General features: G+C 33.8%; 1 protein-coding gene across 2 annotated transcripts; it reads left to right on the top strand.

The window, feature by feature from the left end:
- The first annotated feature begins 7,225 nt into the window (after nucleotides 1-7,225).
- Nucleotides 7,226-10,208, top strand: LOC111401951 (ribosomal RNA small subunit methyltransferase, mitochondrial). Of its 2 annotated transcripts, XM_023029942.1 has the most exons (3): nucleotides 7,226-7,765; nucleotides 8,136-8,932; nucleotides 9,934-10,208. In XM_023029942.1, exons 1-2 carry the CDS (start codon nucleotides 7,235-7,237, stop codon nucleotides 8,898-8,900), a joined length of 1,296 nt encoding a protein of 431 aa, XP_022885710.1. In that variant the 5' UTR covers nucleotides 7,226-7,234; the 3' UTR covers nucleotides 8,901-8,932; nucleotides 9,934-10,208. The 2 variants fall into 2 exon arrangements, with proteins under 2 accessions (XP_022885710.1, XP_022885709.1); XM_023029941.1 differs by lacking the exon at nucleotides 9,934-10,208 and having other exon boundaries at nucleotides 8,136-9,933.
- The last annotated feature ends 3,281 nt before the right edge of the window (nucleotides 10,209-13,489 follow it).

Below are 13,489 nucleotides of genomic sequence, written 5' to 3'. Positions count from 1 at the left end.
TACCCTCATCTAAGGAGCGTTCACCAATTCGCTCCCTTAAAATTAGGGATGACGAACTAAACTTGCTCAATTAAAATTAAGGATTACAATGAATTGAACTGCTCGTGGATTCACTCAGCTCATGAATGACTCAGGGCTCGTTGAGACAAGCCATGAATCAAATTGGACACTCTTCTTTACGAGTTGGCTTGTGGACCGACTCATTTTTTAATTTATTTTATTAATTCTTCTTTTTTTAATAAAAAAAAAAAACTTACTCGACACACGAGGCCCTCATGCCAAAGGTTTGAATAAGCCTAATTTGTTGACACAATTCGAGCTTGGTGTCTACGGATTGAACTGACTCATTGTCATCCTAGTTGTAATGTCGTATTAATCTTTTCTATACTGTTTCAATTTTATCATAGTTTTTTAAAAGATCTAAAGAGCTTTTGAGTTGAAAATTAATTATCAAATTCAGTTGAATAAAAAAAAATTGAACTTTGTCGGCTGCTCAATCTCTGGATACGATTAATGGGAAGACAACTGTCACTCTTCAAAGTTTATTGTCAAAATTGTGTAATGGATGAAAATTGTGAATCTCAAGATTTTTACTACTCTGGGTCAAGTTAGTCTTGTCTTGTCCAAGTTGTCAAAGTTTTAGCACTATTTCTAGCTCCAACATACTATGAACTCGGTTCGAGCTTTGAATGTTAAGCACATTCTCTACTCGGACTTAGAATTTTTACGATATGCACCGTATGTCAAGAAAAATTCACTATGTATCGTAGTAATGAGACAAGTGAGCACGCAAATAATATAGTCTTGAATTTGAACATTGAGTTTCGGTGGCTTTTATTTGTTCAAACCTTTTTGCATTTCAAATAAAAAAAAGTCGCATCTCCTAATTAGCTAATACGAATTAAATTAGCAAGGAGTCTCCTCTCATTGGGCAGTATCCAAAAAATGCAATATTGGCGGCCAATGCAATGTTATCAACATTGCATTTGGCACTTGTACAGGGTGAAGCAAAATCCAATTAGCAAACCATCAATCTTATAATTAGTACCATTAGAAAGATTTTTGAAAAGTTAAATATATATTTTTAGTCTAGAAATCAATTTTTGTATATATTTGGATAATTTTTTAGAAGTGTTTTGTCTACTTAAAAGAACTTTTAAAAGGAAGTTGATTTAAAATAACTTTCTCATGAATTTTTTTTTTGCAAAAAGCAAAAACAAACTCTACCAAACGAGTCCTTAGTGAAAAATTTTTAAATCAAATAATTACAAGGGTCTTGCTGCTCTGCCAGGCCCACTGACTACTCACATACAAGGAGGGTGGTGCATTTTTTGGTGTATTATTTTAATGATGTTAGGACCCACCTCATGTGAGTAACCTGTACAAAATTTGGTAGAATGACCATGGTAGAGTAGTTTTAATCTAATTATAACTTCGTAAAGTCAACTATGGAGTAGTTGATAGAGCTTAAAAAATAAAAAAGGGAAAAATAAAATTTCGTTGCAAAAATATTACTAGTTTTCTTTTTAATTAAGCAAGCTTGTTTTTGGCAAGTTAAATTACACAGTAGTTAATATTACTATTAATAAAATAATTTGTCTATTAAAATTTAATATTATATATCCAATGTTACTCATAATTTTCTAATTAATTAAGCATGCTTAAAACAAACAATTACATTTAGAACAATCATAAGAGAGTGGCATTAAACCATATAAATAAAATGAGCCCCCAATTTTTTATTTTTTATTTTTCTTTATTATTATTATTTTTTAATGAGCTCCCAATTGTTAAAAGAAAATAGTAGACGGATAATTCATTGGTCTTTGCACGCCAGCTCTTGTCATTCCTTAATTCCTAAGATATATTCATGCCTTGAACATATTTTAACCTTTTTATGCATTCTTCCCACATCCACATGCAAGCGAATGTTCCAAAAATCTTGTGGGCCAAAAACTTATCACTTCTATAAATTTTATTTACAATATTCTTTATACAGACAAAATAATTTGTCTAGCAAATGAAAGAGAGCATCTATTATTTTTTAAGTATAAATACAAGTAAAGGCAATATGATAGTCTTGTATATCAATACTAGATCATTAAGGGTCAAGCAATAAATACTGATACACAAGCCTTTGTTCTACGTTTAGAAGGAAAGCGAATATTAATAAACATAAAAATATTTAGAAAATAATTTCACTCGATAATCTGAATCCAACATGTCAATAATTATGCCTAGAAAGCGGTTGTGGAAGTTAAAGTATTAAACTTGTGTACGATTAGGGCAAAACTAACATGACTTTGAGTTTATTCTTTCTATTCTTTGTTATAACTTTAGAAGGAAAGCGAATATAAATAAATAACAATAAAAATACTTAAGACAATAATTTCACTCGATAATCTAAATCCAACATTTCAATGATTATGCCTAGAATGAAGTTGTGGAAGTTAAAGTATTGAGCTTGTGTACGATTAGGGAAAACTAACATGACTTTGAGTTTATACTTTCTATTCTTTGTTACAACTTTAGAAGGAAAGCGAATATAAATAAATAACAATAGAAATACTTAAGACAATAATTCCACTCGATAATCTAAATCCAACATTTCAATGATTATGCCTAGAATGCGGTTGTGGAAGTTAAAGTATTAAACTTGTGTACGATTAGGGCAAAAACTAACATGACTTTGAGTTTATACTTTCTATTCTTTGTTATAACTTTAGAAGGAAAGCGAATATAAATAAATAACAATAAAAATACTTAAGACAATAATTTCACTCGATAATCTAAATCCAACATTTCAATGATTATGCCTAGAATGCGGTTGTGGAGGTTAAAGTATTAAGCTTGTGTACAATTAGGGCAAAAGTAACATGAGTTTCAATTAATATTCTCTAGTTAATATGAAATGTGTTGTGGAAAAGCTTAAAATATAATCAGAATCGAGCTTTGAACATGATTAATTATTGTAGGCTCCCTGAAACCAACTCCATAACGACAGAGATTAGTACTATTGTATAATTAGTTTGCAACTTGTGTATTCCTTAAAGGCAGCGGACCATACAACTTGCCCAAGGAGGGGGGTTCATGTCCTGGTTTGGAGCCGACAAGAAATAAAAGCTTCAATTACTTGTTTTCTAAGTGTTGCCATAAAATCTCAAAAAATGTACAACATCATGAACAAGTAATAGAGTAGTGAAAAAATATCGTTCACAAAGGATTGAGAATTTAAAATAGATTTAGTTGAATCTAAATCTAGTCAAGTCATATAGAATTCGAAGTTTTGGATGATTTTGTTATCTATTCTATGAAAGTAAGCAAAAAGCGTACAAATGATTTTTGGAGAAAAATTCAAAGTTAAAATACACTAGGAATCCGACTACACCTAGTAATCCATCATAATTCTCCAATTTCGTTATTAAACTATTGATTCTAATGTTGACAATCCATGATCTTATAATACCTAACAATCTCTCTCGAGTAAGTTATACCTATCTTTACATACTATCCTTAAGTATATTGTAATGAATTTATCCCTCAAGGATACATATCGTAAACAAGTAATGAATGATTAGTAGAGTATCATTCACAAAATTGATTGTAATTTTCACTTTTGTTAAAAAATAATCCTAACATTACCACACAAATTCAACAAATTAGTTTTGAATTTAAGTTTTTTTAATTAACAATTAAAATAAGCAATTTGAAATGTATGAGTCTTAAGGTGAAACACAATCGAGTAAAACACTAGGATCCCAAATCCATTGCTGTAATCATATTTAAATCCTCAATTATCTGTTGACGATTAAGTCTTATTTAAGTTAAAAATTAATGATCCATTTTTAATTAATAGTCTTCTCAAGATGAAAATAATTCTATCCTTAAACATAATAATCTCAAATCAAATTATAAACATATAAGCATGTATTTAATCGCAAAGATCATTATTTTACGATATAAATGGTGCTTAATAGTCAGGGTCGAACCTGAGGAGAGGCCCAAGAGGCTACTGCCTCAGGCCAGAGAGTTATGCATAAGTCATGGAAGATGAACATAAGATAGAGTGGGTTGAGGCCATACAAGATGAAATGCAGTCATTTTATGATAACCATACCTTCTAGTTAGTGAAGCTACCTAATGGTAAAAGAGCTTTAAAGAGCAGATAGATCTATAGGGCAAAGCAAAATGAGTCTACTTCACGGCCATGATATAAAGTTAGATTGGTTGTAAAAGGGCTTGGTCAGAGAAAATGTGTTGATTTTGATGAGATCTTCTCTCTACTTGTAAAGATGTTATCTATTCATATTGTTCTCGACCTAGCAGCTAGTCTTGACTTAGAAGTTGAGCAAATAGATGTAAAAAATGTCTTCCTTCATGATAAATTGGAGGAGGAAATTTACATAGAATAACCAAACAAAGTGAGAGGGAAAGATGATTATGTATACAAGCTTAAGAAAAGTCTTTATGGTCTGAAGCAAGTACCGAGACAGCGGTCCAAGAAGTTTGAGTTTGTTATGAGATCATTTTATTACTCTACATTGACGATATGTTGATTGTTGGTAGGAATGCTTGAAGAATTGAAATGTTTAAGAAGCAACTTAGTAAGTCTTTTGCTATGAAGGACTTGGGACAATCAAAGAAAATCCTTGGCATAAGAATCAGTCGTGATAGGCACATTAAGAAAGTGCTTGAGAGGTTCAATATAGACAAGACTAAAGTCGTTAGCTCTGATCTTGCTACCCACTTCAAATTGAGTATTGAGCAATGTCCTTCTATATATAAGGGAAAGGAAGATGTGAAAAGAATTCCTTAGCCTCAACAAAAGGAAGTTTAATGTATGCAATGGTTTGCACAAAGCATGATACAATTCATGCAGTTGGTGTAGTTAGCCGTTTTCTATAAAATCCATGAGGAGAACATTGGAATATAGTTAAGTGGATCATGAGGATAACTTCAAGGCGCTTCCAATTTGAGTCTTAGTTTTAGAAATGGACAACCATTGTTAGTAGTTGGCTACACATATATAGATATGGCATGAGATTTGGATACTCGTAAGTTTACTTCGGGTTATCGGATTACTTTTGCAAGTAGGCTTGTAGCTTGGCAATCGAAACTTCGAAAGTGCAGCAATAAAGGCGACTAAAAATTGCTGAGTGCTACTTATCTTGCTAGAAATTCTAGTTTTGATGCAAGATCGAAGCACATTAATATACGGTACCATTAGGTTAGAGATGTGTTGAATGATGACGAACTTGAGAAAGTTCATACCGATCATAATAGTTTTGATATGTTGACGAAGATACTACCAAAGAAAAGCTTGAAGATTGTTGTTCAATTATTGGGATGGCGAACGCCTCCCCATAGTTGGAAAGGGGAGATATGCTGGATTATTTTCCTCTTATGCGGAGGAAAGCCCATGTTTGGGGTCTTATATTATAGCTCAAAGCCCATTAAGATGCTAACCCTAATGATGAATATAAATACAAGAAAATTGAAGAAAGTAGAAGTCCAACCCATTTTTGAAAAAAGAGGAAATACGATATTTTTTCCCTATGCCCAAATCTCATCAAAGCTACGATCACTAGTCGTCTGTAGTTCGATCATTTGGAGAGGTTCACAAGATATAGAGCTACAAAATCTGAATGGTGAAGATCGAATTTTGAGTTCGGGAACATTGGTTAGTGTGCATGAATAGTAACCAATTTTTATTATTATATATTTTTCTATTTTTATATTGTTCTGTCAAGATTGTTGTTATTTGAAAAAATGTACATTGTAACATATAGTTGAGAGTAGAGAAGACTTAATATACCCATTATTTGATTTATAATGAAAATTTTGACTAGACGAGGTCCGGTAGGTTTTATTCCTCACATTGAGAAAATTTTTTACGTAAAATAATTGCTTGTATTCTTGTAATTTGGTGTGATTGATTTTTTTTAGAATATTTTTCAGCATATATAATTGTCAAAAATGATATTTTACTTATTTTCTGTTGGGAGAATAATTATTCCACTTCAAACAAATTGCACCATCTTCGTTTTCAATTTGCGCTAAATATGGAGAGAAAATATGCAAACGATGATGTAAAAATTAAAATACAATTTTTGGGGCCTAGCCCAAATGGTGCAAAATATAGAACGCGCTTGAGATTTGCACACACGAGGCGACGGACTAGCGCTTATGCGTCTGGTCCCAACTGCTAGGATTTTGCACTCCATGAATTACTACAATATTCAGGCCCTGAACTTTTGGTCCTCCAAATTTTGATCCTTCAACTTCTGATTTCTTTGATCTTGGTCTTTGAACTTTTCCAAGTGTCAATTTTGATCTCAAAATTTTATGAATTCTTTCAATTAACTTTTAGATTCTTCCAAATGCGTCCTAATACTTCTGGGCACTTGTACAATTCCATCATGTTACAGAGATTGACAAAGCAGAATAATGGAATAACTAAGAATTCAAATATATATTTTTTATTTTGAAAAAGATATGGGTTCATCTGGCTTCGTCAACATGGGTTAGATGGATTGGGCAAGTGGGTAATGTAATATTTAGCCCAACTTGCTTGCAAGGTCTACTTTATATCTAATACACTCTAGTGTCTATCCATATCCACTTCCAAGTTTATCCAAAATTCAAATGTTTAGTAAAATAATTAACAAAAACGGATATTACCTATTTATTTTCCAAAAAATAATTCACTAAAACATTGGAACATATTTTGATAAGCTAAGCCCTCACCTTTTTCCCATTCTTTCATCATTAAAATAAAAAATATGATCGTTATTTATCACATCTAGTCATCAATTTTGAAATTCTATCTCTTATGTGGACTTGTAAATATATATATATATTTATTTATTTATTTATTTATTTACTATCACTCATTCTGCCCTTTTTCCCATTCTTTCATCATTAAAATAAAAAATATGATCGTTATTTATCACATCTAGTCATCAATTTTGAAATTCTATCTCTTATGTGGACTTGTAAATATATATATATATTTATTTATTTATTTATTTATTTACTATCACTCATTCTGCCCTTTTTCCCATTCTTTCATCATTAAAATAAAAAATATGATCGTTATTTATCACATCTAGTCATCAATTTTGAAATTCTATCTTTTATGTGGACTTGTAACGACTATATTTTTCATTCTAATTCTTTAAAAAATGATAAACAAAAGAGGCTAAATTTAATGAATGAGTGGTACCGGCGGTGCATGGGTTTGGGAGAAGTAGACGTAACTTCGGCAATGTATCTTCCCGCGCCTCTCTTTTGTAAGAAAACCATAAAAAATAAGTTCCTTGCAATTTCAACTGAATTCCGTAAAAGTTTCATTCAATTCCCAGAAAACCCAATGATCCGTTGTCATAATTCGCTCTCAAAGGATCTTTGCAATTCCAAATTTATCGAAATTTTTTTCTCACGACGCCTTCGGACAAAGTCCAGTCATGAGGACTACTCTCAAATACGAAAGAACGGTGGAGAAGGAGAAGAAAAAGGGCACTTACACCTTCTCAAAAGCAGAGGACAGCACCTATTAACAAACCCTCGAGTCCTGGATTCCATTGTCCGAACGTCTAGCATAAAACCAGACGATACTGTTTTGGAAATAGGGCCTGGAACCGGAAATCTCACTCTCAAGCTCCTTGAAGTAGCCAAGAAAGTCGTAGCTGTCGAGATTGACAAGCGCATGGTGGAGATTCTTTGTAAACGCGTCGCTGAAGGAGGGCTCCAGGATCGCTTGAATGTGAGAATTTATACATTATATGGCGTCCGCTTAAATGTATGATGAAATGTATCACCGAAATTTCTAATTTCAAAACGCGATCCTAAATGTTCTGCTGGCTAAAGAATTGTAGAAAAGGTTTAATGCAAACCTATTACATGGAATTCCTTTGAGATTCTATAATTATTTGAATTTTAAATGGTGTTCATTGGTAATAGACTTTCAATTAATAAACTGTCCATCTGAATGGAAGGGAAATCATTCAGAGGACTTAAGGTTTCAGCATAGAGGAATGGATTTCTGTCCATTTGTGTGGACTCTAATACCAAATTGAACATTCAATGGACTCATTGATGTTAGGGATCAAATTTACACCTTTTTTTCTTCTCAGGTTATCTGCAGTGATGCATTGAAGACTGAGTTTCCAGAGTTCAATCTTGTTGTGGCAAACATTCCATATGGCATATCTTCACCCCTGTTGGCTAAGTTGGTTTTTGGGGCGAAGCTGAACCCATTTAGGAGTGCAACACTTTTGCTTCAAAAAGAGTTTGCAAGGAGGCTATTGGCAAAGCCAGGTGATTCTGAATTTAATAGATTAGCCGTGAATGTGAGGCTGCTGGCTGAAGTGGAATTCGTAATGGATGTGAGCAAGAACGATTTTCTACCACGTCCAAAGGTAGATTCTTCGGTGGTAAAAGTCTATCCAAAAAATGTGATTCCAGACGTCAATCTTGAGGAATGGTGGGCATTTACGAGGACTTGCTTTAGTAAGAAGAACAAAACGCTAGGTGCGACGTTTAAGCAAAAGAGGAAGTTAATGGAATTAATGAAGTTGTCAAAGGCACAAGGGCTTTGTCAAGGTAGTAGGCACTGCCATAATTGTGATGCCCATGAAAATGCAGATGAAGAGAGGGTGAGTGGTGAAGGGAACTCTGATTTGTCTTCTGCATCTGGAGTGTGCATGAGCTTGTTCAGAGAGAAAATAATTACCATTTTGGAATCTGGTGGATTTGCAAATAAAAGGCCTTCAAAATTGTCTAACAACGAACTCATGCAAATATTGTGTTCATTCAATCAATCTGGGATATATTTTCATGATAAGACAAAGCCCGAGGTTGCACTTGCAAGTGATGCTGCTTATGACAACCTGTTATAACAAAAATTCTCTAGTGTAAGCCTGTATTGGTGGTAAGTTTTTTCTATTTTGATCAATCATATATGTTATTGCTGCAAATCCTGCTCATGAAGCCATATAAAATGATCTTGTGCAGTTAAAGAATATATCTACACTGGCGAGTCAATGAAGTTAGTACAATCACTATGTTGAAATTAAGGGTAACATAGATTTAATCTGCTGATTTCATAGCCTAATCGAATTAAAGAAAATTATATTGGAGAATTTCCTTTTTTGCATGATGGCTGTTTTACAGCTAATGGTAGCTTGCAAACTCGCTACTCTTCTAAAGCTATTGCTAGTAAATTTTGTCAACTAACGATCATGGCTTTAAGAACGTGTTCCTGCAAGTTAAAGAATTTTGCGGCTAATATCTGTTTGGGGATTAAAGGTAAGATAATTCTAACCCAGTGATAGATTTTTTTGGTGCTTTTTGGGCATTAATCTGTGCTACGTACAAAGAAAACTTTTCCCTCTTCCAGTGAAATGCTGATTCTAGGAGAACCATATCGAGGACAAGTGGACCACAGACCCACCATGATTGACTAAAAGGGAAGTAGAACGGTAGCATTAGATCTTAATTTGATTTTTAGGAATACTTTCAACACAATCAAGTTAGATGAGACCTCGATGTTTTGACGGTATTCATATCTAGCAATCCTTTATTATGAATGAGATTTTTTACTGAAGAGTTGGGAATTCTTTGCTGTCAGCGAATCTTGAATGAGTATAAATCAGTAATCATGTCATACTTTTCATAGGAAGTATGCTGCTAGCTGAGATATATTTTTATGCACTTAGAAATTGTTATGATTCTATAAATAAATAATTAGTTGTACGTGTTCAATACAATTTACCATTGAGCAATTATTAAAGGTTTCAAGGTTAAATGTAAATTAATGAAATATGCACAGATGCATGGAACACCTGATTCATAATATATAAACAAAATACTTGTCTATAACTATTCGATAGGGTTGAACATTTTATTCTAATTGTTTGAGAGGAAAACCAGGATGCAGACGCTCTTGCCGCAGCAGGCTGGGATCATCGGCGACATCAAACGTATGGATGAGTTGACCTTCCACGTCATATTCGAGCACTCACACAAATTGATAGACATGGACGGCCGAACTTCAGAATAAGAATTGTAATTCTATTTTAATTTTTAGTTTTAGTTGTTTTTGCTTTTTGTCATTAATTGTATCAAATCTTATTGTAAGGGAAGTAGTACTTCCTATTTTACTGCTTAACATATTTTCATAAGCATTTTCATTAATGCAAGGGAAGTAGTCTTTCTAATTTACCGCTTTCATTTTTTCAAATGTAACCACAGTATTCTTCTGTCATAAGTGAGCAAATTAATAAAATTTCGGAGGTACTAATAAGTGTATTCTATACACTTATATAGACCTAAAAATATAGACATTTAATAGTTCTTTAAAGCAATTATAGCCTAATTTATTGTATATTTCATTTATTAGATAAAATTTGATGTTGGAAGTTAAATTGAAAGAAAGAAGCGAAAAATGACGAAATACAAATTTGAGGACTAAATTGCAAATATCCAGTGGTTGAATTGGACCATAAGAGATATTTTAAAGATTGATAGGAGTCAATTGGATGCAATTAGAAGTAAAAAAAAGGAATGGAATATCATCACAATATTACCATAAATCGACTTCCAATTACATTATATATTTTCCAGATTTTTTGTCAAGGATTGCGACCAAATTTAGGCATAGTAAACGTCTGAATTAGAAAATATCTATCTCTAGGAAAACTGTAGCCCTTTTAGTTAACTTTCCAATGCATTTTGAATCAACTCAACCGATTATCGGGAGACAAAGTTATGATCAAAATACCGACTGTTGTGCAAAGACAAAAAATCCGCACGCAAGTGTAACTTTCCTTATTCGATTGGAACTCTTTTGGAAACCAATTTGGGCTTGATTTTTTACCAATTTTCGACCGCTACAGATATCCAACAGGAGAATACATGAAGGGGGCTTTCATACATATCTCTTTTACATAATATACTCCAATATTTGTCAATTATCATCATTAAATGAGGAGAATTCATTGTTTTTGTGAGAGAATTGAAAGGGACTTGCAAGAATTTAATCAAGTAAAGATTCAAACTTGGTATTGGACAAAGAAGAGAGAGCGCAAGTGAAGATTTATTAAGAAACCATTGAAAAGATTCAAGATTTCAAGATTTATCTTCATCTTCTCAATTTATCAAAAATCCGGGTTATGTCTTTCCACTAATATATGATTTCTTGTAATTTCAATATATTAGGCTAGTTTTATACATTGTTAGGATGAGATGAACCCTTGTTATGATATTTTTAGCTTTTAATTAATCATTTTGACTTTAGTTTGATTTTATTTGTGGATGTTTATTATCGTTTTTATCGTTCTTTTTAATTGTTTGATCACCAATTGAATTGTTAGTGAATTTTATTGTCATCGAGAGAGACAATAGGATTTAAGCACAATATAATAAACATTGTAAGGTTTGATAAAGGATAGAGATATACATTTATGCTTTATATGGTTTCAATAGGTGTTCTAATACTTATTAATGCATTTATCATGTTTGCATCTTTCATCGAGAGATAAGAGGATCACATGAGGGGAATATATTTGATTGTTATCGAGAGAGCTTTCAATTAAATTAGGAACATTGACCAACATGAATGATTTCAAATTGTCAATTTAATTGTTACACTAAAAATGGAATAACAAGGGGATTCTACATCTTAGCAATATCTCTTGCAAATTTGATAAACTTTCTTACATTACTTTTAGGTTAGTTGATAGATTTAATAGTTTTTAATTACAACTCGATTTTGCTATTCGATTAAGGGTAGTGTTAGCTTTAACTTGATCAAACATATAGTTCTCGTAGGTTCGACACTCTACACACCACTTTATTACTTATTCACGATCCCGTTCACTTATGAGTAATCAAACGATTAAGTTTTTGGCGCCGTTATCGGGGAAGTAGTACTTCCTATTTTACTGCTTAGCATATTTTCTTAAGCATTTTCATTAATGTAAGGGAAGTAGTCTGCCTAATTTACTGCTTTCATTTTTTCACATGTAACCACGATATTCCTCTGCCATAAGTGGGCGAATTAATAAAATTTCGAAGGTACCGCCATCCTTTAACAAATAAAATAAAATAAAAAAATCTTAACAAGTGAATTTGGAATACATTGAAAAAGACCAAGTGAAATTTATCATACGATTAAGTCAATTCACTCGACCAATAAAATAGTCCATCTTAATCGTGATTTGGTAGTGAATCCTAATTCGTAACTTGCACTTTTTGTGGTATTAGTAAATTAGATTATAATGTCATAATTACTGTTACGGTCCGATCTTATACACCTCGGAACTCGTAGCACCACATATTTCGACCTGATAACGACCCATCCGAAGTGTTTCCGAAGTGATATAGCGATTCCCACTACTGACCTGCCGAAGCACCTCGCCTCCGAGGTCGAGGTCAAGTAGACCCTGGTTAGAAGATCCGCCGCCAATTTCAAAAAGAGATTTATGCCAAGATCCTTCCTGCACCTAGGGTTTAAATTGATTTGACGCCTCCATGAGGCTAGTTGATGTGACTTATCAACTTTATGTCAATTCAACTCAAAAGAAACAAACTGTCCACCCACTCTACAGACGCGGCTGATTGACGCCTATGAGCGGACGCTTCATACCGTCAGATGTATACACGCGTCCCACATCCAACGGTTCATACCACCTATAAATACCCAAGGTTTGGCAAGAGGCAAGGGTAAAGAAACTCTTATTACATAGCACTCCATAGCAAGCTTATATATTTTCTCCTCCCCCTTTATCATTGATTTGTATAGCCTCTGGGTACTGTTCCGACTACTTAAACCTGACTTGGCCGTCGGAGTGTATACGGCCGACACCACCTCTGTTGGTTCCGGTCGTGTACGTCTGACTATTCGCTGATTGTGCGCAGGGAGAAACACGTGGAGTAGCTTTCAGTTGGCCACGTGGAAAGACCAATTTTCGAGGTCAACAGATTGGCGCCGTCTGTGGGAAACACTCCCCATTCGAAGTTTTGCGTTCTCCATTGGAGAAGTTACCTGAAAACTAGCGACTAACCCTGAAAAGGGGGCATTCTTGAAAAAGAACAAAGTCGAGTTACAATCCAAGTTCTCACTATCCTTGAAAAAAGAGGTGAGATGAGCTACAGCCACCCCATGAGAGAGGCCTCTGAAGAAGAGGTACTTCATAACAATGTTACTCATCAGAGACCACATCACCGGCGTCGCCGAGGTGGAAAAACAACCATACTCACTGAAGGAATGGCTCAGATAGCTGCAGGTATGAGAGACATAGCAGCTCAGAATATGGCGATGTAGGAACTCCTCATGCAAGCCCAGGGTCATCAAGGCTATCAAATGCCCCAAGGATCTTATCAGGTGCGGGAAGCCCCTTTATCTCACTTCCAAGACCACATGAGCCGGCACACAAAACGCCCCCTCGAAAGGGAGATGAACGCCGAAGCAACATCTTATGTGCAA

This window comes from Olea europaea, chromosome 10, assembly GCF_002742605.1.
Source record: "Olea europaea var. sylvestris chromosome 10, O_europaea_v1, whole genome shotgun sequence".
Lineage (NCBI taxonomy): Eukaryota > Viridiplantae > Streptophyta > Magnoliopsida > Lamiales > Oleaceae > Olea > Olea europaea.
Note: the sequence above shows the minus strand (reverse complement) of the source record. Positions and strands in the feature narration are given on the sequence as shown.

Coding starts and splice junctions, on each gene's coding strand:
- LOC111401951 (XM_023029942.1), top strand. CDS start 7,235: ATGGGTTTGGGAGAAGTAGACGTAACTTCGGCAATGTATCTTCCCGCG. Junction 7,766..8,135: donor GGCTCCAGGATCGCTTGAAT/GTGAGAATTTAT, acceptor TTTTCTTCTCAG/GTTATCTGCAGTGATGCATT.